Consider the following 24,102-nt stretch of genomic DNA (forward strand, 5'->3'; position numbering starts at 1 on the left):
GGGGAAAATAAAATAATGTTTTCCTTTTTCGCTATTAAAAGTTATGAAATTAAAATAGCTGTAGGTATGCTGTGTGAACTGCCAAGACTAGCCTTTGAAAGACAATTTTAAGCGTCAGTGTTGGTGCAGGTAAATAACCACGTGAAAACTAATGGAACATTTTAAGTTTCAACTTTTCCTTCCTAGTCTTTCTTGCTGTATTGCTAATAAATATTTTCCTAATCTTCCTTATATAAAACAAGTAGAGGAATATTAGTATTTCAAGGACTATACCAACAGATTTCTCCCCACTTTGAAAAATTAATATACGCCCCTGGAATTTAACTGCAGCTCCAGGAGCCCCAGGCTTCCTCAAGTACATGGACTGATGCGTCCTCGTGTTCAAACTCCCGATTCCTACTGCGCTTGCTAGAAGTTCCACCTAGCACGGGCTGCCCCTTCCGCAGCCAATGGACATGGGCTGTGGTGTTGGTTTTTGGGGTGGTTTTGGCTTTTGTTGCAACCCCTGCCGTGCCACAGCACCGCAAACCAGCGCACGCTCAGCATGCCTGTGAGGGACAGTCCTTGGGTTCGGTATAACAGATCTGCCGACACTTACAGCTGACCTGAGGAGACCGGTCAAGGAACAAGAAGCCATTAGGTCTTCCTCCCGACCAGACCCGCTGCAGTGGAGGCCGCCACCCGGCCTCATCTACAGCTCTGTGGAGCCGAGGGGGACAAAAATTCAAATTCAAAATGTTTCTGTAAGTAACCCGCAAAAGCAATTTTTTTTTCTCTGCATAGAAACTATGAATACTGTGAACCCTGTTAAGGTATTGGGAATTTATCCTTTCCCAGACGCTGCAGTGTATTCAGGAGTCACACCGCCTACTGACTGAAGAGATGGTTAACTTCTACAATACCACTGTGACGTGGAAATTGCAAAATTTCAAGGAACCTGACCTGTTCACTGATACTTTTCCAGGCAGCTACTAAAACTGAGAAATGGTTCAGTAAAGCAGCTTCTCAGGCTTTTTTTCTTTTTTTTTTTTTTTTTTGGATGTTTAGTTACTTTGTATTAAAAAAAACCAAACAAAAAACAAACCCCAAAAAGTCAGAAAGAGGTACATATAGTTAAATCCTGCCTGGCAAGGCTATAAACTCTGTCCTCGAAGTTCCAGTTCTCTCACATTAATTCACTTCCAGTGACAAGCGCAACCAGCATCCTTAGTGGTTTGGGTTTGTTTCTCTTTTCAAAGGTGCAGGCTGGTACACGAATACTTATAAAACCTACCTCATTTTCAGAGAAGAAAGGCTCCAAGTTCCCAGCCCTTCAGTGGCATCTCGATGGAGCCAAGAGCTTAGTCTTTGAGCTACCGGAGGAGTAACCTTTCCCCCTGACATTTGCCAATGTACTCCGTAATGACACTCTGGTAAACATGCCAAAAGCTGAAAACGCATTGTGTACAGCTCCAAGTATTACTAATCCTGGGAAACGTATGGAACGTTGCTATCTGGGAGGAAAAAAAGCCAGCCTAGCTTGTAAAGTAATTGCTATTAAAAAGATGCCCTCACTATGTGCCTTAAAATCTTTCTTTTAATTTCAAACTTTTTATGGCTTGTCTAAGCTTAATTTTTTACCTATTCTGAACAGCATTAAGAAAAGCTGTACACGTACGTACACATGCATTTGTATAGTGACGTACCTACCACGAACAGGCAAAACAAACAGTTCCTTATCTCTCCCCACTCTGCCCCCCAGCACTTGATTTCTTAGATACTTCTAGACCGTTAAGCATGTACAGTGCTTTCCAATGAGCACTGTGTAATCTTTCTTGATGTGTGGTGCTCAGAAATGATACACGCTACGGAAGCCTTACTCCATCAAATGGAGCAGACGCTTCATCTCTTCTGCAGATCAGACTGCTCTTTGGACTCAGCTAAAAGCAATGTTTGCCCTGATCCCAAACCAGCCTGCCAGCATAGGCTCACGTTCAGCTCGTGACCAGTACCAACCCCACCCAGCCCAGCCGGTCATCTCCCTACCTTGCACTCGGCTGGCAGAGCTGCAGTGTCCTACGGGAAACCCCGCCGCAATGACGCGGACGCTGAAGAACTACCAAGGGAACGAACTGCAGAGAGTGGCTTGGCTCACATACTTTTACTGCCTTGCTGCTGGAGACTATTAGGCTAGATGAACTAGTCACTCAACCCGTTAGGCATTTTTTATTGTTTTTACCATTTCTCCTATTTGTCAAGGTCATTTAGAGTTGTAATCCCGGTCCTTCAACACGCTTCCAATCAACACCTAGTTGGTGTCATCTGCAAACTTAATGTGGCTATTCCTTTCACCGTAGTCATTGATGAAAATAAGGAACGGTACTGCATAAAGCACAGCCCTTCACAAAGCCTGCCTTGATATAGCATTCTGTCTTAATGGTAAACCATTACAGCTACTCTTTCACCGCTTTTTCAAAATGACACATTTCCTTAGCACATTCATGGAAATTTCACGTGCAACAGGGTAAAATGCTTTATGACTGCTTAGTTTAATACTAAATATGCCGGAGAAAATTATGAAAATCAATCAAAGAACAAACTTGCTTACTTAGAGCACAAGCCAAACCACTGTCTTTACTGCACTGCCTGAACCTTTCAAAATATTAGGAAGGCATAATCTCCATGAACAGAAAGAAGTGGGGAAAAAAAAAAAATCTAGGAGCCAGGACTAAAATAAAGTGATTCATTGCAATAAAGCCATACAAAATGGGGAGAAAGTTGCAGTATTTCAACGTCAGCTCAAATGTTTTTGCTATTAGCACAGAGGAAATTGGCTGACAATCATACTGGTTTTCTGCAGTTGACTATTGGATGTTTACTTATACCAGGTACATTCAGTAAGTTGCAGAGAGTAGACTATATAGTGACTTCCTCATCATTTTAGCACAGAAGTTCCTAGAGCCTTTTTAATCTTTATGCTTTACATACTAGTAATTGTGGGTTTTTTTTTCTCCAGAGATCTTAGAGCTTAATTCAACTACATGGGTGCCAGTTTTAGACCTCAGATCTATTGCAAGTACTAGAAGGATTAATTTCTAGCACTTATGTCTGATATATGCGTGAACTACTTTTAAACCGCTCATAGTTCTATGAAAAGCAGTGAAGGACCTCCTCTCCTGACCGGTCCCAGAGCCCATCACAGCCACGTAAGTTCAACAGTAGTAGAAGACAGACAAGTAACAGGTCCAGCATACGTCATAAAACCAAAAAGATCCTGTGATGTGAAGTTCTTCCACTTATCAATGTTTTTAAAAACATCCATAGGAAAGTCTTAGAAAATTGTGTGCCCACAGGGCACGTTATTCTGCCATATACTGAACAACAGGAACTGTATTCTCAGTTTTATTCACAAAACCCTTCAGCCTGAAGACCTATCAAGAAGCTGCACTGAACAGGGCCTGTACTCCTTCCAAGTATTTCCTGGTAGTAATTGATCCCACTCACGGTCTTCATTATTTTATCATGTCAGCATAGCATGTTTTTTCCCCCTGCATAACCACAGTTAATATAGTGCTGTAGGAGAAATCTGAGAACATAAGCTCTAAAAGCTGAAGGGGTGAGAAAGATAGGAATGAGCCATTAGTGCCTGGGCAGCCTTAGGTCTCACTTGCAAAGCACAGCTGCAATCGCCAAATTAAAAATCTTTACTTTTACAAATGCAGATGAACAATTTGAAAGGGATACAAGCAAAGGTCTTATAGAATTATTTTGTGTCTTTATGACTAATAAAACTCCAGATCTATGGGCTTTTCAAAACAGGAAGAATGAACTGCTTTTGAGGGAATTAATGAGTCACCGCCTCTTTCAATTTCAGAACTATAATTTGGTGGGGGGGAAAAAAAAAAGGCGAAAAAAGAATCCCATTTCTTGATCATACCAGTTAGTCACAAAAAGCCATCTGCATGAGAGTTTGTACAGCATGAGAGGACGGCCTTTGCCCAGTTCCTGCAGGCAGTGTGTGTGCATCAACAACCACTGGGAATTATTCAATATTTACTATGCAGATTAGGACGGTGCTGGTCAAAACCTTCTCTACTGGAGTCACGTGGGAAAGAAAGTCTAGAGAGCATAGAGTAACTTACCTCATCTAAAATTATTTTGTCTACAATGTGTATTTTAATGTTTTATGAAGGCCAAATATATTTTTGCTGTTTTGTGAATTATGTATATAGCACCCTAACTCATGGGGGCAGCTCTAATTAATTAGGACTATAGGGTAAAGTCAAGATATGAAAATCTTTAAGTAAAAAGCAACTTTTAACTACTACTACTACTTACAATCATAATCTCTCATGACCTAGTAGAGAAACTGAAAGCACCCCTGATGCTGTTAACATCCTGACTCAAACTGCGGTGGAGCTGGATATATATCCAGTATCATATTATCACATTTTAAAGGACTGTCATAATCTGCAACCTTCAATCTTAGGTTAAAACCCTAACCTAACCTAAGGTTAAAAATATTATTTATGCAAGGAGCACCAGGTACCACTCTGCTGGACCTTCTTCTCCTCCACTCAACAGCAAATCATCATTGTGATATTATTTAAATATTTTTTTTCCCCACACATCCAGTTGTTGGGATGCCAGTGCCTTAGAAAATGAGCCTCAGCAAACGCAATGCGATGCATTGAGAGCCCTGATACTGGAAAGCACCTGGTTTATTCAGTGCCTCCCACAAGCTTCCTCTGCCACACAAAATATCCTAAGTTATGGAGAGACCTCCTGAGGTGGTAAATCACTCCTGTGAGGCTGGCTGGGGAGACCACAAGTAAACAGGAGGGGGAAAAAAAAAAAAAAAAAAGAGTATCTTTGAGTCACCAGAGCGCGGGAAGTAGAAGATGGTTCTTTTGCTGCCCCTTTGGAACTAGCTTTTAAGCTGGGCTGAAAGGAGCTTTGATATACACAAAGAGCGGACTTTGCATACTATGCAGATAGGATCTGGCAGTGTTTTTAAAAGGAGAATCTTGACATATTGCCATAGAGCTATTTATAGTCACTGCCATCATGCAGTGAAAGTCTGATTTATTCTTCTTTGGGGTTTGACACACGCCTGACATCTAGGGTTTTTTGAGTCAGAAATTATGATGTAAAAACATCATAAAAGCAACATGAAAAGCAACTAACCACTTGCAAAGACAAAAAAAAAGAAAGGAAAAAAAAAAGGGAGAAAAAAAGCCACAGCTGTGATAATGTCAGCAGTGAAGGTTAACCTCTCCCTACAGCAGCCTGGTGAGTTTGCTCTTATACTTGTTGAGCCAGCATGCAGGGCTGGCATTCCAGCTGTAATACTATACTGCTGGGATATGATTAGCTACTTAAGGGCATGTAATTTGCAGTGTGTAACGCCACTGACCAGAAGAAAGGGAATTCTAAAATTACCCCGACACACAGTGAGAAACAGGTCTTAAACTGCCACCAAGGCAACTCACATGCTTTAGAACCGCAGCCTTTTTTGCAACTGAAACCTGAGAAAAGCTGGGAGAAGCTGTCCATCATAGTGAGCCGGGTCATCTCCGAAAACACGAGGAAGTGCAGACTAACACCACCAAACAAAGCCAAAGTTAACGCAGGCCCTTATTTAGTGTAACTTTTATAAACATATTTCTTCAGAGCTATAATGGAAAAAAGAATTTGCAAAAGCAGTGCCCAGAGAATCAAAGATGCCTCTGGTGTATATTTTACCTGGCTCCATGGGAGAAGAGTGGTAGCAGAGGGGAGAACTGGCCTCCAAAACAAGCATTGTATTTAGATGCTGAGAGTAAGCCCTATGTAAATGTGTGCCCATGAAGGCAAATCACAGCCTGTGAGACTTCATAATGGGGGAAAAAAGTAGCATTATATCTGAAATACTGAAATCTCAGTTATCGATACCTTTGCTAATAAACATAACCAGAGATCTAGACTAATTTGCCTGGGCATTAATTAAAGCAATGTTCTATTTACATTGTTCCCCTCAAAGGCTACAAAACATCTTGCTAGCTTCCCCAGCATTTGTCCAAATTTGTCCAAATAAAAATTCTAGTTTCCCTGAATGAAGTTTACGCTTTCACCGTGTTCATTCTGAGAACATGCCCAACCCTCCAAAATAGCAAACAGCATAGTTTATTCTTGCCAAAGCTAAAGTAGACATGAATTTTTATACCACTAGGGGAAAAAAGTTCCGTTCTGTACTATGAAGCATCTGTTATATGATCCACTGAAATGAATGGAAATATTACTCATCGCTTAAATTTTAAGCCAGATATAAAAGGCTGAATCTTAAGAACTGATTTTTGTTTAGGAGAATGGGTGCTAGGAGCTAAGGAATATTTGACCTGCAGAAATTGGGAAAGATAACTGGTCCCTTCAGTTGCCCGTAAAGCGCCGAACCAAGCTCAGATGCAGGAGGTACCTAGGGCCACATATTTTCCCACTTCTCATCTTTCAGGGGAAAAAAACGACGAACCAACCAAACTTTCTTTGTTAGATTAAAAATCACCCAAATAAGGGAGCATAAACCAGTTGTGGATTTGCCTTTTGCTGAGCTCTGAGGAAACCGGCACCTGGATCTGAGTTTCACACCATCAGCCTGCCTCTAGTTTCTTCCTTCTAAAGCAATATCCTGTTTGAACGGAGACCATCAGCTCTGAATACAGATCCACAGCTTTCTGCAGCAGCAGATCTCACGGGGACACTGTCAAGAGCACTAGCAGAAATCTTGCAAGTTGTCACACGGCCCGTGCTCACAGTCCTGAGCATGCTGAAGAAATGACGACGTGCATCTCGACAAACCTAGTGGGTTTATAAATTATTCACTCAGAAGGGTGAGTGATGTGTACTGGATAAATGTTACGCTGCCAGCTGCACAAAAGGCTTCATGCCACAGGAGAGCCGGTGGCTGCAGTAAGTACGGCACGGAGAGCAAACACAACCTGAACTTCAGCACCAGGCACTGTTACGCTCTGCAGTTACTTTTTAACAGAAGGCCATGAAAAGGTAAGTTTTACAAATTCAGTTATAACTCCCTTGCAATTCTAAAGACACTTTCTAAAAATAAAAATTTAATAATTTAAACAGCGCACAAACACTTGCATTGTCATGTAGACCACTGCTGGTCCACAAGGCTCGTTTTTGAGACCTAAAAAGCATTTCTGGAAAGAAAAGGCTTTCAGGATAGTAAACGTAGCCCAACCAGTTGAAGTCGTCGCCGGTCCGGAGGTTAGGAGGGGGAAAGGGTAACACGGGTTCCCGTTGCGCACGCACAGCCTGGTGCAGAGCACCAGGAGGGGCTGCCGCTGCTCCAGCTGGGTAGGCTGGTCCTCGCACAGGGACCTCTAGCTGGGACGGTCAGTGTCAGACCCCGTGCGTTTGAAACAAGCACGACCGGTGGGGTTTTCATTCCTACCTGGTAAAAATAAACCTTCCCGCATTTCTGCTCTGGCTTCTTCAGAGAAGCACCGTTTTTTCAACCACTCGGCTTCATAGTCACTGGCGTGTTCATCGGGCCATGTAATAGAGATCTTCCAACATAAAACAAAAGATCATTTTAGAACAAAAAAAAAACCACAGAGAAACCCCACCTAGAACAACCAAAAAAACCCTTAGGAATTGCAGAAATTATAATATTTAGATCAATAAAATCACAGTTAAGCTTTCCCTGGCGCATAATAGTGAACAAGTAATGAAAACCCAATCTGAACATCATCCAAATTTTGACACATTTTATGAACGGTCATTTTCACACGAACCCATGACCTAATTCGCTGCTTTCACTGTGAAGCCGCGCTTAGCAGCAAGAGGCGAATCACAGACACTGGCACATATCACTGGGGAGAGCGCTTCACCACAATGCAGAAGAGAGCAAAAATATCTTCCAAAACACTGACAGCTTGTTAAAAAAGAAAAAAGACAAGAAAGGCAAAAAATAAATGCCAGGAGAGAAATCCCTGTCCTGGTTTTGAAAAGTCTTCCCTCTTCCAAACAGATTTTAGAAAGGTGTTGGGTTCTTTTAATTCCTGAAAAAATAACATGGAAAGAAATGTTTGCTTGTCATTGGTTGACAAGGTTTGCTTGTCATGAACTGAACGAGGTCAGCGCAGCACACACCCTCAGCTGAATTCTCAAGGCTGTTGAGTAGGTATTCATTCCCATTTCACTTAATTCTGCTTCTTCACATGACAGTAAAACACCCGTATGAGTTTAGGATTAGTGCTGTGCTTTCATCAGTCCCTGAGTATAAGTGGAAGACGACAATCCCTCTACTATCATAATGCATTTGCCTCTTCAAAGCATGAATTTACACGGCATTAATTTTGGTAACAAACAATCAACTTGGAGACCAGAATTCCTCAACACGGGCCCTTACCCTGCGGCTGGGCCACGGTCCCGCACGGGTCAGCCTCTGCAAGCTTTCTCTGCAGGGAGGCTGCCCCAGCTGCTACAGGGTCGACTGCCGCATCTTTAACATGTTTAGAACATTCTGAAGTGTAAAATGAGGGAAATGAGTTTTCATATCAAAGGAGCCAAGTACTGCTTTTAATAAAACCCATAAAATCTAAATGATATATTAGGTTTTTTTATGGCAGGAAAGATTAAAATGCATAGGGAGGGCAATTCCTGTCCTCTCTTGCCCGATAGCCACCTCTTTTTCATGAACAAATGTTAACGTAGATAGGTAGATATAGCTACGGACACCAGGCCAACTCTGAATATTGGGTTCAACTTTGGTTTGAGTGCTTGCTCTAAGATGAAGCCTTTTGCACATTGGGAATTAGCTAATAAACTGTTATTTTTCTTATGATTAAGGTCATCTTTGCTTTGCAATTTGTTTTCCTGATTTTCAAGCCATTTACTTATAGAATAAAGAGGAAAAAAGAGGGCGGGTGTAATTAATTGTGTGAGGAATGCCTGTATTTTCTTTTCAACATCTGGTGATGAAGAAACGTATGGCAGAATTTTAAAAAGCACATTTCCTAAAAATGATAATAATAATTTCCTGCGGCCTCTGCATAACATCTGTAAAGTGAAATTTCATATAAAAATGGGAAGATCTGAGTTTCCTAAATTGCGATTATTCCTCAAAGCTTTGCAAATACACGGTAGGGTTTGTGGATAAACAAATTGCGATTAAAGTATAACCTGGGACTGCCCCCAGTTTACAGATTAACAAGCAGCGTTAGACAAGTTTCATGAGAGGGCGAATGGAAGATTGTTTCAAATACCTTTTTTCTGTCTGCCAGAGCGACTTCCTTCACCACGATGTTCACGTCCAGGTCCTCGATGACCAGCCTGCGCGCCCTGGCCGAGCGCAGGAAGCACTGGGGACACTGGCAGTTGTCCCTCAGCCAGACGCAGGGGTAGCGGCTCTCGCTCCCATCCTCCCACTCCACGCGGACAAAGTGACCCGCATCCAGAGCTTCCACCTTCCGTATCGCCGGGTTCATGCTGAGCAGCCGGGCGGCGCGGAGCCCTGGCGCGGCGCGATGCCGAGGGGTGCCGGTGAGCGGGCTCCTGCCCTGCGCCGGCCGCAGCCAGCATGCCCTGCCTCCGGGGACTTTGGCCCTCGGCAGGGCGTTAGCCACCGCCCTCCACATTTTGGCGTCTTTATGAAGTCATCAGAGGGAGAATGCCTTCACGGAGCTCCTAAAACACCACGAAGAGGAGTTTGTTACTGAAGGAGTCAGTATAATAGGAAAAACCATTTTAAGATTATTCTCCCCTCCCTTCCTCATGCCTAAATCTTTAGGAACATTCATTATCTGTCGTTAATATTTTCTGAGGTGCAGAGAGCGTATTCAGACCCATCTATTAAAACATCGCTTCATTTAGCAGGGCTTCAATCTGATTCATCACCTCAGCCATCTTCTGTTGCTGCACTCAGTTCAATAGGTATCACACAAATAGTCTCTTTTAAAAAGAGACCTTGAGATGAGTCCCGCGTATCAAAAGCGAGAGGTACTACCAACCATGGTCAAAAGCTAAAGCTTTAAAGTACACATACCTTAATTCCTGCTGTGGCTACTATGGAAAGGGGAACACAGAAGCCATCTGTTGTAAACATGACTTTAGCTACAGCAAGAGAGTTCTGCGAGAGCTCCTTCCTCCTTTCACAGCCGGACTGCTCTCTATAGATACGCTCTGCTATTTAAACTAGCTGCATTCTGTACTGCAGAAAGATAATGCATCCGAATCCTAAATTAGAAAAGAAGTTCTGGTCTAATGTCTTTCTTATTCAGAAAAATACTTGGCCTCCCCCCAAAACAATAAATTATTACATATATATTTTAATAGAGTGTTTAACCATTTCAAATATTGCAAAATTATTCAGTATCTTTTCCTGTTGTTTTTGTTCTTAAGCCCACAGGGCAAAATACTGATGCCCTGCCATGACCAAATTCTCCCCAACTGTCTTTGTGCAGAAAAAAAACCTCATTGGCTTCAGTATTTTGACTCACTAAGACCTACTGGAGTTGTCAGAAGGTTTTTTTCATTTTTTTTCCTTTGCTACAAGTTAGAACTAGATTATACAGGACCCTTGGGTCTCCTTTTGTTTTTATTTCATTTGATTGACTATAGCAAATCAGAATATCAACTTCCACTTTCTCTTGCGTGCCACAGTAGTTCCACTGGAACCCAGAAACTACCGACCTTCCCTTGCAATGCAGTCCAAGCTACAGCTAGTTTTGTGCACACAGACTTAAACCTCTTTTATATCCAGACTGAATATTTTTCCTTTTTTATATATATATACACACACAAACATACATATGTAAATAAATACATGTGTATCTCCACCTTAATTCCAAAGCATTATTCAAGTGACTCAATTTTCCTCCTAACTGTAAAAATATTTACACAGCAAGACTGGCTGCGGTCTCCTTCTGAGATTTCTTGGACAAAGTTTTATTATGTGAGACTGCAAAGAACGTGGTATGTTTTAGGGATTTTAACACGTGATAATTGGATACTTATTCTAACCTCCTTGAAACAAAACACAAGTACTGGGACACAATGAAGGTTTCCAATATACTGAAACTAGAGAATATCTGGTTTCCCCAAAAAGCCCCAACCAAACCTAAAACTGAATTGTCCAGCACAAAGCATGGCGCTCATATCCACTTGAATTTAAGAACACTGCTAGAAAGCATATGAGCAACATAAGTGGTCCGATCAGTTCATTCCACCTGCCTTTCAGTGCATGAGGAATTCAAGCGCAGAGGACTCTTCCCAGAGCCAACTACCCGGCTCCTTTGGGGATACAGATGTTTTTCTTTGCGTACGAAATATAAGTAGGTACTCCTGTAGGCATCTGCTTAAGACAAGCCCATGAGAACCAGAACTTGCTTCTGAAGTTTAAGGCCACCAGAAAGCTCCTCTGGCTTACTAGTGATGGGCAGGGGAAAATCTGACAACTGGAAATACGTAATGCACCCACTTAAAGAGTTCATTATGTAGTTTGTCCATAATGTGTTTCATACGTTCATTACATCCATCCATCCAGTCGTTCATGTACTGGTTTTGTACACAATTTTCTCATCTTACTTATGTGGCTTACTAAATAATTCAAATATTATTCACATGCTTAGTGTTTAACCCAAGCAAAGGGTCGTCGTCTTTTAACTTTAGCATGGAGGCTGTAACTACCTGGACATTGCATATGAACTTACTATAAACATTTTTCTTCAAAATGGCAAAACAAGGGGGAAAAAAGCAAGACAAAACAAAAAAAAAAAAAAAAGGAAAAAATATTTAAGCCTTCACTTTCTGACTGTCTCTCAGGGAAGAGCCATCACGAAGTTTAAAGTCCTACGTGAAGCTTGCCAGATTCAAAGGGCTTCTGGGCATCTATTTTACCATTCAGTTAAGAAATCTGAACTTCTAAGAGACTTCTCATAACACTCGTGGTAATAGAAAACCACATCAGAATTTTCTTTTATGGCAAAAAAACTGGGTGAGTTTATTGACTTCCTATCACAGATGTCACTTCACTGGTATTTGTTCACCTGGTAATGGATAACTCAGTCACCAAAAAAATGCATGTCAAGCAGAATCTCTTCTAAATCTATGACAGTAAGTTTTGTAAATGCTTTGGAACAAAAGGTCAACCTAAAAAAACCAGATGCAACCAGTCCTGCCAGACAAAACTTCTAGATAAAAAACAAACCAACAAAACTTCTGGAAGCTACTGAGGTGAGTTACGTGCCATTTATGTTACAATGGCGAAGGCCGTAAGCCAAGCGGGTATTTTCACCATTGCTTCGACGTGAGAAGATCGTACAGCAGAGCTCCTCTCGCCTAACTTCAGACATGTGCCACAGTGACCTATGCCTGAACATCATATGCCCCAGCCCCAACGCTGCCAAGAGGCACACCTGGATCACAGTTCAGCCGGCCTTGTCACAAACCTGCCTACTTTACCTACGGGTACTCTGCCCCGAGACTCCAGACCTATCCAATTTTTTCCTTTATATCTATTTATTGAGGTCAATGAACTAGTACCTACATAACACCACTGTTAATCAGGAGAGAATCAGGCCCGCCAACTCTAGTATTATTCAGTTCGCTGGTTATGTGAGAGGAAACCATGAAAATTATTGTAGCAAAAAGATTTCCCTCGCGGTGAAGTTAAGCATTTAACTCTTTAAACACACCGCAGTGTTTGCGTCAAAGTTCTGTTTCTGTCTTTGCTGTAAAGCACTTTTTCAGCTTAGCCACCTACGGACAGAAATCTTGTTACAATAAAGAGGCCGTTTGTTGTTTTCCTTGAGTTAGCCACATCATGGTATCATTATTAAAGTGAAAATCCAGATGCCAGTGATTAAAAATACCTGCTACAGCATGCCCGCTAGATGTTTTTCCTCTTAGATACACAAATCAAATAGATCTGCAAGTCTAGTTTTTGTCCCATACACACAGCACCACAGCAGAAACTTTTCCTTCAGTAGGATTTTCTCCAGTTTGCATCAGTGGGCTGCTAGAGTATTCTGGGTCAGGTTCTCCACGAGGAAGACACCTGGCATGTCTTCACTGGAGTACTCCAATAAGGCATTTCACAGCAACCAGGGATTTGTCACTACTTCTGCTACCGGTGCTCAGCCTCCCCAGCTGGGAGTCGTGTGCCAGGTGCGTGACAGGCACATCAAGCCCCCTCTTTCTCACTTGCACCATGCAAGACCTGGACGGTGAGGCCACCCAGCTGCAGGCCGCAGATGCAGCGCCCAGCCACTCCGACCCTCCCAGGGACCACAGCACTCCAAACCACCATGGGGGAAGAGGGTAACTACCAGCTCCTGCTGGAAAGACAAAGGCAGCCTGGTGCTGGCATTCCTCCTTCCTGGAGCAATGGATGGCAGAAGGCATAGGGCTGGGATGAAATATTCCTCAAGTAGCACTGACAAGCTCCTAGCTGCCACATGAACAAGAACCCCAGTCTGATGGCTCTGCCCATTTCCAGCCTACTGTAAGGAAAGGAGAGGTGTCCATGGACTCGGTGGTTTTGTCTGAAAACTGCATGTTATTCCTGATCCCTAATTAAGTGATTTTTCTTTACCTTGAGCACATAAAGAACATTAAGGTGAGCCTGAAAATGGCAGTAAAGAACTTGGAACTGTTCATACTGACATCTTCAGAAAATCCTGCAACTGCACACTTAAAAGTACCACACAGAAGCCAACTACTACCTTCCCCTTCGATGGATAAAAAAACATCCTTTCCCCCCCCTTACTAGTAACCATAAATGGTGCAGCTGGGCAAAATGACCATTTCCATCCCTGATCAGTGATTTGCACACTGAAACTACTGGGTTATACTGCTGTTTTCCCAAAACCTGTATGTTAAGACATGATACTAAATGCTAGAGAAATACAACTTTATGTCTCAAAAAAAGCTGGAGTCCAAGAAATCTGAGCTGCTGGTAAGAAAAACAAATCCAAATGCCTGGTGCTGATGGTGCCAGGCCACTGCATAAAACACATCTCTTATTCTAGGAAGCTACTGAAGATGTTTAAAGGAATCAGTCATGCAACATGGATTCTCTTATTGCTTTCAGTGTAATTCTTCAATTCTTGACAGTTGGATAGAGGTTTGCCTTGTTTTTTATTTTTATTTTCATTTTTACAATAAAAGTAGGATGCTAGTCTCAAAGTAACGGAGACTAAATTCCCAGCAAGAGTTCCAGGAGTCTTTAACTCCTCACACACTCAAAATTATCAGGTAGATACTTAACGCCTGTACTGCTGTTTTACACTTGAAATTACATTCTGTACTAAACTAGAAGCAAAAGTCACCAGTTAGTCTAAAGTTAGCATGCTTATAACCATGACCAAATTGAAGAGCAACTGATAATGCAGAACAAATTCTCTGCATCGCAGCTGTCCGTGTTTCTTGTCTTTGAACCAGTTATCTGCATGAAACCTGGAGGCCACCATACGTAACTCCACTCTCAGTTATGAGACCTCAGATTTGTGTAGTTTAAAACAAATACTACCAATAGCTCCTACGAGCCACACTGCCCCATGGGAACATCACCCCAGGCTCAAGGATTTTCTGTCCACTTTTTCATTATTCACTCGTAATCCTCAGCAGCATGGCGAGGGTCAGCCTGGATGCTGACAGCAACTACGATTTAAGGCGATCCCCATCACCGGGAGGCGATGCTTTCGGCCTTCCCCAGCTCTCCAGTTAAAAGGCAATGCTCGCTATTCTCTTTCTCAAAAATCTGTTTCCTTCAGACCCCTCGAACCTCAGCCCACACCCAGACTCCCCTGTGTGCTGACAGCAGCAGTGTGTTTGTTAGCTTTACCCGCACAGCTGCTTCAAAGTTAATTCTGGTTAACGGTGCTTTAAGACAGCTGAGCTCCTTTGGACAACGTATGCTTTTTTCACACAAGGTTAAGACGCTGCAGAGCAATGAAGGGTATAATTAGTGTATGATAACCAAGTTTTAGCCGTGTCTTAAAACCAGCTTGCTGCATCAGAAGCTGGTCGGCATAACCAGCTCCATGTAGGAAGTAGAATTTAACACGGATAAGTGAAAACTTGGACAATTGCAGGGAGAGTTCACACTGGCCTCAGTTTGAACTGAGGATTTCTATCTTGTAAGCATTACCCGAATAAAAAAATAATGCAAACTTCAGGAAAAGAATAACCCTAGACTGAATACAGCGCACGTACTGCCTTCGATTGCGACGCTGACTCTTGGGTACAATCGTACCGGAAAGTCCGTGCAGGGAAACGCTTGCCTGATACTCTTATCTCAGCTTACAACAGAAACAAAGAAGCAAATATTGTACGTAAAGGGGAAAAAGCCCCTGCGCGTTCCCATCGCTTCACGCCCACGCAGAACCGCGTACGGGGGCCCGGGAGGAGCTCCTGCCCGAGGGTTCCCGCTCGGGAGGCAGGCGTCAGTCCCGCTCCACCTTCCAATCCTCTAAACTAGCCTGATTAAATGACAAAGCAGCTCGGGCGGGCAGGCAGGCTCCGCGGCGGCGAGGGGATGCCGCACCGCCCGCCGCCCCCGGGGAGGCGCGCAGGACGGCCGTGCCCGCGCCCGGTGGGCTCCGGGAGGATGCCACGGCCGCGCGCCCCCGCTGCCCCCCGCCCCCGCGCCCCTTACCTGCCCGGCTCCCCCCGCCGCGGGGCCGGGCTCGGCCTGCCGGGGCTCGGCTCGGCTGGGCTCGGCCTGGCTGGGCGGGCCCGGCCCCGGGGAGGACCCCGCCGCAGCGCCCTCCCGGCGGGCAGCGCCCACCCGCGCCCGGCGCTTCCCGGGGAATTGGGTTCGGGATCGCTTTCGGGCTAAGGGGGATCTTTCCTAAATTATTTAGTCCGCTGCGAAACGCCCCGCGCAGAACCGGGCTCGGTTAGTTCCCGGCTGCCGCCGCACTGACCTTCTGCTTGACTGCGGTGTGGTTTTTAAAAAGGCATTTGGCTTGATTTGAAGATGAAGGGGTGGAAAAAGCCATCCTTTCCTATGGCTTCTTCTCCCGTGTGCAGCAAACGCTCCGCAGCTACTTCAGGCTCCCAGGTTTTGGTGAGGAGAGAGAGCAGACTAAGAACCCTCTTCGACCCACAGGACCAAAGCTAGGACCTGGCAAGAAATGTACTATGGAGTGTCCTGGGGGTGCTGAGCCACCTGCCCTTACAGCAGAAGCAGGGAGAGAAACAAAGGGGGGGGGAAACACCAAACAACCCCAAACCCCCACCACAACAAAACAAAAAACCCCCACACCCCTGGGGTCTCTATATGCCAGATATAGCCTATGGAAAACATCACCAAATATGAAATATGGCCTTTACAGGCAACATTTAGTGGGACTATGGCCAAACAAAGCCTATGTTGTGGCATAAAACCTACCTGCTGTTTCAGATAGGGCAGACCTTGTCTGTATCCTCCCAGTTAACGGTGCAGGTCTGTATCAGCACTGGTGTGGCCAGCAGGAGCAGGGCAGGGACGGGGCCCCTGTGCTCGGCACTGGTGAGGCCCACCTCAAATCCTGTGTTCAGTTTTGGGCCCCTCAGGACAAGAAGGACATTGAGGTGCTGGAGCGTGTCCAGAAAAAGGCAACGAGGCTGGTGAAGGGTCTGGAGAACAAGTCTGATGAGGAGCAGCTGAGGGAGCTGGGGGTGTTTAGCCTGGAGAAGAGGAGGCTGAGGGGAGACCTTATCGCTCTCTACAGCTACTTGAGAGGAGGCTGTAGCGAGGTGGGTGTTGGTCTCTTCTCCCAAGTAAGAAGTGGTAGGATGAGAAGAAATGGCTGCCCAGGGAAGTGGCAGAGTCTCCATCCCTGGAGGTATTTAAAAGAGGTGTAGGTGTGGTGCTTAGGGACATGGCTTAGTGGTGGCCTTGGCAATGTTGGGTTAACAGCTGGACTAGATCTTAAAATTCTTTTCCAGCCTTAATGATTCCATTCTATGATTTCACTGTCAAACAAACCTTCTGAGCAGTAAGCTTCAGGCAGACGAGCCTCTTAGGAATAAATGTAAAAACAGCATTAACATACCCTCATTATTTAGTGCCTGATACCTTCTGGCTGGCAAATACGTTATTGCTACATTTTTTTGAACAGCGTGTTTCTCATGATTGAAGGAAGGGAGGTTCTAATAGACAGAAACATGGCTCATGTGGTTGAAGGCAATAGCAGGACGTAGCACCTGCCAGTTTTTGGCCGGAGCAGCCCATGTTGGTCTTCAAGTTTTCAGCTTGTACTGGACTGGAATCCCCACCTTCTTCGGTACGCATAAGCTGGTGGCATGACTGACATGAAAAAAATAAGAGATGAACTAAAAAGGAAAAGGAAAACCTTTATTTTCCTCCTGATGGGAAGCTTTTTCCCAGCTGTGCAAGAGGCACCTGCTCCACTGGACACTCAGCGGCCATACTGTGGTCTGCAAAGCGCCCAGAAAAGTCCTGGTGCCTCAGTATAGCCAATAAAGGGAAAACCTTCAACATAAATGTTGCCTAAGCAGCACTTTCACAGACAGTAAAGCATTCATGAAGAAGTTGGCTAGTTGGACGGAAACAAGTACATGCAGAAGTGAAAATATTCAATGACTGTTTAGAGACTGTCTAAGCATTTTGGCAGTTAAAAAGGGCTAAGACCAAGTCTGTGACTTATAGGAAATTAAATATTTTTGTTGGTAGTTATCGTTCAACATCTTCAATAAAAAACAATCTTCATGTGCCAAAGCAGTGCTGTAATGCATGGAGTTGGATTCATTACTTTCTTTTAAGGAAAGAGCAGTAGGAATTAGCTGCTTTCATATTAGATCCCACATCCATTTTCCACCTTTCTTTCACACCCTTGCCTTGTTTTTTTCCCTATTTTCTCTGTGGAACACACATATTCTTGGTTGTCATGACTGTCATCCTAGGTTGTTTTTTGTTTTTTTTAGTAAGTAACCAAAGTAACAAATGTGCACCTCTTCCCCTCCCCCCAATTCAATTTGTTATTTGAAACCAGGAGCTTGAAAATTCTACATTATTTTCAAGGTTTGATAGATCGGATGTCTGGCAGATAATTGGGTTCATTTCATATATACTGTTTACAAAATATATACTGTTTACAAACTGCTTTATTCCAGTGTTTTAGTTACTCTTCATTAAAAAAAAAAGGAAAGAAGAAAATTCTGTACCTGCATTTATTCCTTGTGTCAGTTGCTAACCTGTAAGTAGTAGCTCTTAGGAAAGGGCAGTGTGAACATTCAGCCTACGCTGACTGTAGATCGTCGCTTGAGAAGCCACAGTTTTTAATTTCCTGACTCTTTATACTGTTGGCTTTACAACCTATTACATTAAGTTTTTAAAATACTTTTGCTTCTTTGCTTTCTTTTAGATCCAGCGCACACCCTATTAAATGCATAATGGCTGAAAGAAAACATTTTTATATGGTATATGTTTATCATAATTTCTTATTTTTAGTAATTAAAGGGAAAAATCAAGTGAATCCATTTCAAGCATGGAGAAACAAATCAAATTGTGCATAAATAATATATTTAGGGGTTTTTAACGAGTGGAAACTATTATTAACATAAACTAAGCATATAAGCATACATTTAGTCCACATCAGGCTGAAAGAAAGAACCAGAAGAAATTCTGTTTAGACCTTAGGAAGAAAAGCTGTACTTAGACCAAGAATGGAGGTTGGTTTTTTTTTTTTCAAGCCAAAATAGGAACATTTTTAAGTATTAAGCATAAGAAGGAGGGTGTGAGAACTGAAACGGTCACAAGTCTCATTTTGTAACGGGAGCGCTCCAAGGTGTTTGCAAGACCGGGTCTCTATTTTTATAAGGAGTATTATATAATACGCAAGTGGAAAAGTATCCTATCCAAGTGGAAATAAAAACAAACTGCCTTCAAGATGACATAACTCAGCAAAATACGAATCATTAGTGTTGTACTTGTATGTGCCGGGTATCTATAAAAAAGAATTTAAAATTTAAATTTATGATATCAGATGTGCTATAGAATGAAAATCTGGACCTTATTTATTTTACAGTGTATTTATGTGCCTTTTTACTGTCACGACATCGTTTTGCTGAATGCTGTAGCGCAAGATCAGTTCACCAATTCCCTTTGGGCTTTACTCCGGCGCTTTCACTCATCTAGGGAAGTACGATAGCGTGGGGGTTACGCCGCAGGTTTCCGTGCGACTACTAGTCTATGCAGTAAGTTACTGCCAAATAAATTTCGGGTTGGCAGCAATTAGTAGGTAAAGGGCGCTGCAAAATTTAAAGCCACAGGCTAACACGCAAAGGGCGTAAGAAGCAGCTCATCCTTAGGAAGCAAAGGCCGATGTTTGTCCAATAATTTTGTTACCCTGAAATGACAGTAGAAGGTTATAAACTAGACCAGTATTCCCAGTGGAGTCAGATATACCAGCAACAATGATGTTTTCCTGGTCCCGTGAGCTTCAGCTCTACACGTGTGCTGAGGAGATCTAAGCAGCAACTTAGAGCAGGCCTGAGACATCTGTGCAGCAGGGCAGACTGAAATGTAGCGGAATTAATACTAAATTCAGTAAGACTCTGTAAGTAAATAAATACCACACAGCCTGCATATGGTTGTGGAACCAGACAAATTGGATGGTGGTTAGGATAGGAGCTATAAATCAATATATATGCAGCACAGGGGGATGCCTGACTCTTGAAAACCCTAATTACTACAGAAATATAAATGTTAGAAACAACAACTGGGCCTGGCTGCAAATTAGCCTCTAGGGTAGACGAGCACAGGGTTATCTTCAGTTCATTCTTGATGTACACGGTCAGATTTATTCCTCTGCACTCCTATCAGGGAAAAAAACTGAGCGTGGTTTCTCTCTTGTTCTTTCACTCGCTTTTTTCTAGGGCTACTCTTCCGAAATTAGAGGATGTGCAAAATATTATTTAAAATTACAAACCCAATAGCACCCTGACTTGTGTGCTGACCCAGTTAGGAACTAGCTTGTGTTTTGTTGTGCCTCCATTAGAATCCAGAGTTACTCTGTAAGAAAGCATTGAAATGTAAAAATAATTTGGAAGATATTTAACATATGCATTCATGTTACTCTGAGTTTTAATACAAAACTCAGTTAAATCACATTAAATTAGAAACAAATTCATATTCATAAAAAAGGGCAAAGCCTGCTATTAAGAAAAGTTGACTGCCCTTGGTTAAGCGAAGAGCTGTCAACACAGAAAGTGTATAGGAAAGAGTTCTTTACCATTACCCAGGTAAAGGCATAACAAGCTCTCAGATAAATTTAAGTAAAGAAGCTGAGAACCTAAGACCAAAGGCCCACTGAATTCATTGTCTTGGACCTAGCACAAACCTGAAAATCTTGGTCATGCTATTTTCAAGAAGAGATGATAAGTAGAGAGAAGACAACATCTTGCAGTTTGGGCAGCCTGTCTGTAGTAAATTCTCTATTATTTACACTGAAGCTAATTTACGTTGGTAATTCCTGTCGCAGTGAAATGTTTGCAGCATGGAAAAAGTATGGAAAATACGATGCACGTACATAGCCTTTTCGGTCATCCTGCACTTGCCAATATCTAGTGCTGGATAACGCATCTTCCCCTAAGCCAACCTTCTCCAAGGACTTTCCCCACCCCCCCAAAGAAAGTTCAGACGTGAACATTCAGGCGTAAACATAGGCAGTTTGAACGCACTTAAGAGGTATCCATACAGCCTCAGGACTGTTGTCATCTGAGAAAATGCGATACACTTGGCATTGTCTTTTCTTATGAAAGAATGTTAATGGCATGTTAGAGACCATCAGCAAAACCTCCCCAAGGTAAGGCAGTTTTCAAGGACGAATGACTCCACGAGCCATGAATGACTCTGTCCAAGCAAATCATTAAAAACGTAATGATTATGGAGACCATATGTTTTTCTTGTTACAGAATTAGTCATTAATTTCTGCATTTTCTAGTTGTAAACTGATCTTCTAGGCAGGATGACAACTTTATGAAGAAAATAAAATAAGCACAGAGTTATAGCCTTTTTATACATATATATCCTAGTAAAAGCTTTTTAAAAGAGTGTGTAGCGGGGTCAGCGTTTTTCAGTTTCACATAATTCAGGAATGAAACACGGACCCACAAATTGTTCAGTTTTTGCTAATGGCTCGCCAAAAAGCAAAGTAATAGAAAACAAATTCCCCAATGGGCTATTAAGTAAGAATACTTTTTAAAAGATAGAAAAATCCCAGATTGTGAACGTACAGGATTACCTCAGGAATAATGGCTGTCAAGTACGTTTCACACAACAGCACTTCGGTGTTAGCTGAAAACTTCTTTACCAACCACAGAAGTGATATCCAAGAAGCATGAGCAAGAAGCAGGTAAAGTAACAAGAAGCCCATTAAATAAACAGCTACACCAACAGCATCAGATGCACCCGGTAGGATTTCTCCACAAAATACACGTTTTCTAGGTAAGATTACAACCAGAGCTGATGCTTTCACTGTAGCTCACCGTGTTGTTTCTCTTGGCTAAGGCAAGCGTATTTTTTGCTTCTGAGGCACACAGCTCGCAGCCTGCATCCGAGCACATGACAAGCTATAGGAGCAACAACTTCGCTTCAGACAATTCATACGCCTAGCTTGGCGCGCACAGGGTTTTTGAGAGGTTGACCATGTTTCTGAAAGCTTCCCTCGACTTCTGTTTCTCAGGATGGGTCAACCTGTGAAACTTTGGAAGTCGCAGTTGACAAAGCCACAGTTTGCACCACCACCACCACCACCTCCTTACGTTCCTAGCCAGCACCTTGCCACGAGGCAAGCACAGCCTTTTCTCTCCCAAGCTTTTCTGAGCGCTGATGTGAGACAGCAGAGTTTGCTCCGTACTCATACCCTGAACCTTTTCCTCTCCACGTGTACAGCAGTAGATGCGAGAATGCCCACAGCAGAGCACACTGCCTTCAAAACTAAGCTACCTGGAGGGGAGTGGAGGTGTCTCTCTTACCACCTTGCTTTGGCTCTTGAGGAATTAAATCACAGGCTGAGTGGCAAAGAAAACTTAAGAAAGCTCTCTATGACTGTTCCAGCTGTATTGTTATTTGTTTTCAGAAAACATTGTCATCTGCTCTTCAGTGTAATCAAACTCTTTAATAAATTCAGAACACCATATATATTTTGAAAATCTCCAGAATACTGCAAAAAGGACCAAGTCAGCTCAGTCTTAGCTCCAACTTCTGCATTTGGAAAAAAAAAAAAAAGAAGACGCAAAGAGCCCAATACTGATGCAATATTGAAACACAACAGGAGGAGCTATTGGGTCAAAATAGCTGCTACACTCATCCTTTTAAAGCTCCCTGCTTAAAAGTCCTCACTGAGTTTTCAGTGACGGAAAGGCCTTTACTATTTGAAATAGGCTGTATAAAACCAGAGGATCTTCATCTCTTCTATGTAAATAAGTTTTATCAGATAAAAAAGCAAAAGCAGAAGAAATTATAAGATTGCAAAGAGGATTGCAATATAGTTTTCATCATTTTTAAAGAAATATTTTGAATTTAAAAGTTTAAACTGCTGGATATCACTGGACACCCAGTTCTTGCAGGCACTGCAGATTTATAAAGGCCACTTAATGTATCAGCTCTGACTCAAAATTGATATAGTGAATGGCTACATTTAATATACACATTTACTTAGACCAGCCAAAATGATGTAAATCACATTCTAGTAGATCTAAGTGTCCTAAAAAGGTTTTGTACTGCCTTCATCAAATCCACATAAGATTGACTCTTTTTACTAAACATGTGAACTTACGCATAGACCAGTCAGATGTACACATTTTCTTCTTGAAAGAGAACGTTTTAAGCCTTTTATAATCAACGTTACAGAGCAGAACTCTGATTTTTAATTTCAAATATTAAAATGTTTGTATTTCGCTGAAACATAAATCAATGGAGATATTTATCAAAATATTAATATTTATCATATGAAACATTAGTGTGGGTTTCCAAGAACCATGGTTTTGCTTCATTAGATGACAACTTACAGACAGGCGTATTGAGCGGAACAAGTTATACTGTGTATCTCTACAGGTCACGTAATCGCCTGCTCTGAAAAGCAAGCACTCTGCAAACATTTACTCTCTTGATGTGCTGCACATGTTGGGATAGTTTGAGCTTGACTAAAGGTTTGCTACTGCAAAGAGACTAGCCAAGCTGCTTAAAGCATATTCAAGAAGCTGTCTCTTACACTACTACTACTACTATTTTTCTATTAGGATTTGAATACTGCTCTCATATGGCTAAAAAACTAGCGTGGCCTGCCATTTTAGTCTCTTTACTGATGCTCACAGTTCATGTTATCATCAATGACTCAGAAAGTGAGTAAGCAGAGACTAAAACACCTTCTAAGAAGCATCTGGGCACAAATGGAACTGTGCGACATCTTTGGCACCTACTTCTAAAGGGGCGAGATTCTGGAAGAGAGACTGGACATGAATGAAACCCTTGGGCACTTTTAGAGCTCAGTCCATCCCAGGATGCTATATAGTTTACTGTGACAGTGGGCAGACGAGACTCAGTGACTCAGACGGCCTTTTTCACTCCTGCACTGTTACATCTAACCCTAGGGGCAAGGAAAGTAGCACTAATAAATGAATTTTTAAGAGCCAGAACCTGTTGTACCTTCTCATTTGACAATGTACTTGAAAATAACACTGAATAGTTCCACTGAACTCAATCAATAAAATGTTTCAGGTTTTTTTCAGGCAGATCTTCAAAGGTTCTGGGATTCTAAAGGTGCATATTGACAACTGAAGTATACTGCCTTGTGCAAAAGCAACTGCCGGCATCGTCCAGGGGTTCTGTGAGCACTTACCTTCATCAGACATTTCTTGGTGCCTTCAGCGCTCTGCTCGCAGGTGACTTATGTTGACCCCCTGCACTTCCGAGTAACTTACCAACTGGATGGTCTGCAGACCGAAGTCTGACTGAAAGCGAGTAGTTAACAAGATCAGACTCAAACGTGACTCAAACAGCTTCTTTTCCAGTGTCAGGAGCTTGCTGGTTTCTTAAAAAGGCTTACAAACTCCAAAAATATCCACCCTGCGCACCCTTCTGTATCGTTGCGTTTAATGAAACTTGCTTACCTC

At 42.6% G+C, this 24,102-nt stretch overlaps 1 protein-coding gene across 3 annotated transcripts in view; it reads right to left on the reverse strand.

The window, feature by feature from the left end:
• Positions 1 to 15,720, reverse strand: part of BBOX1 (gamma-butyrobetaine hydroxylase 1) — a 38,701-nt gene extending 22,981 nt beyond the window's left edge. Inside the window, exons 1-3 of one of the 3 annotated variants that reach the window (XM_075094944.1) lie at positions 15,635 to 15,718; positions 9,243 to 9,663; positions 7,427 to 7,541 (exon numbers count right to left, since the gene is read on the reverse strand). In XM_075094944.1, the coding sequence (XP_074951045.1) occupies positions 7,427 to 7,541; positions 9,243 to 9,614 (487 nt within the window). In that variant the 5' untranslated portion in view covers positions 9,615 to 9,663; positions 15,635 to 15,718. Of the gene's footprint in view, positions 1 to 7,426; positions 7,542 to 9,242; positions 9,664 to 10,021; positions 10,093 to 15,634 lie in introns of those variants that run through there. The other 2 variants (XM_075094945.1, XM_075094946.1) reach the window with 2 other exon arrangements.
• Between the last annotated feature and the right edge of the window lie 8,382 nt (positions 15,721 to 24,102).

Source organism: Phalacrocorax aristotelis, chromosome 5 (genome assembly GCF_949628215.1).
Source record: "Phalacrocorax aristotelis chromosome 5, bGulAri2.1, whole genome shotgun sequence".
In the NCBI taxonomy this organism is placed as follows: domain Eukaryota; kingdom Metazoa; phylum Chordata; class Aves; order Suliformes; family Phalacrocoracidae; genus Phalacrocorax; species Phalacrocorax aristotelis.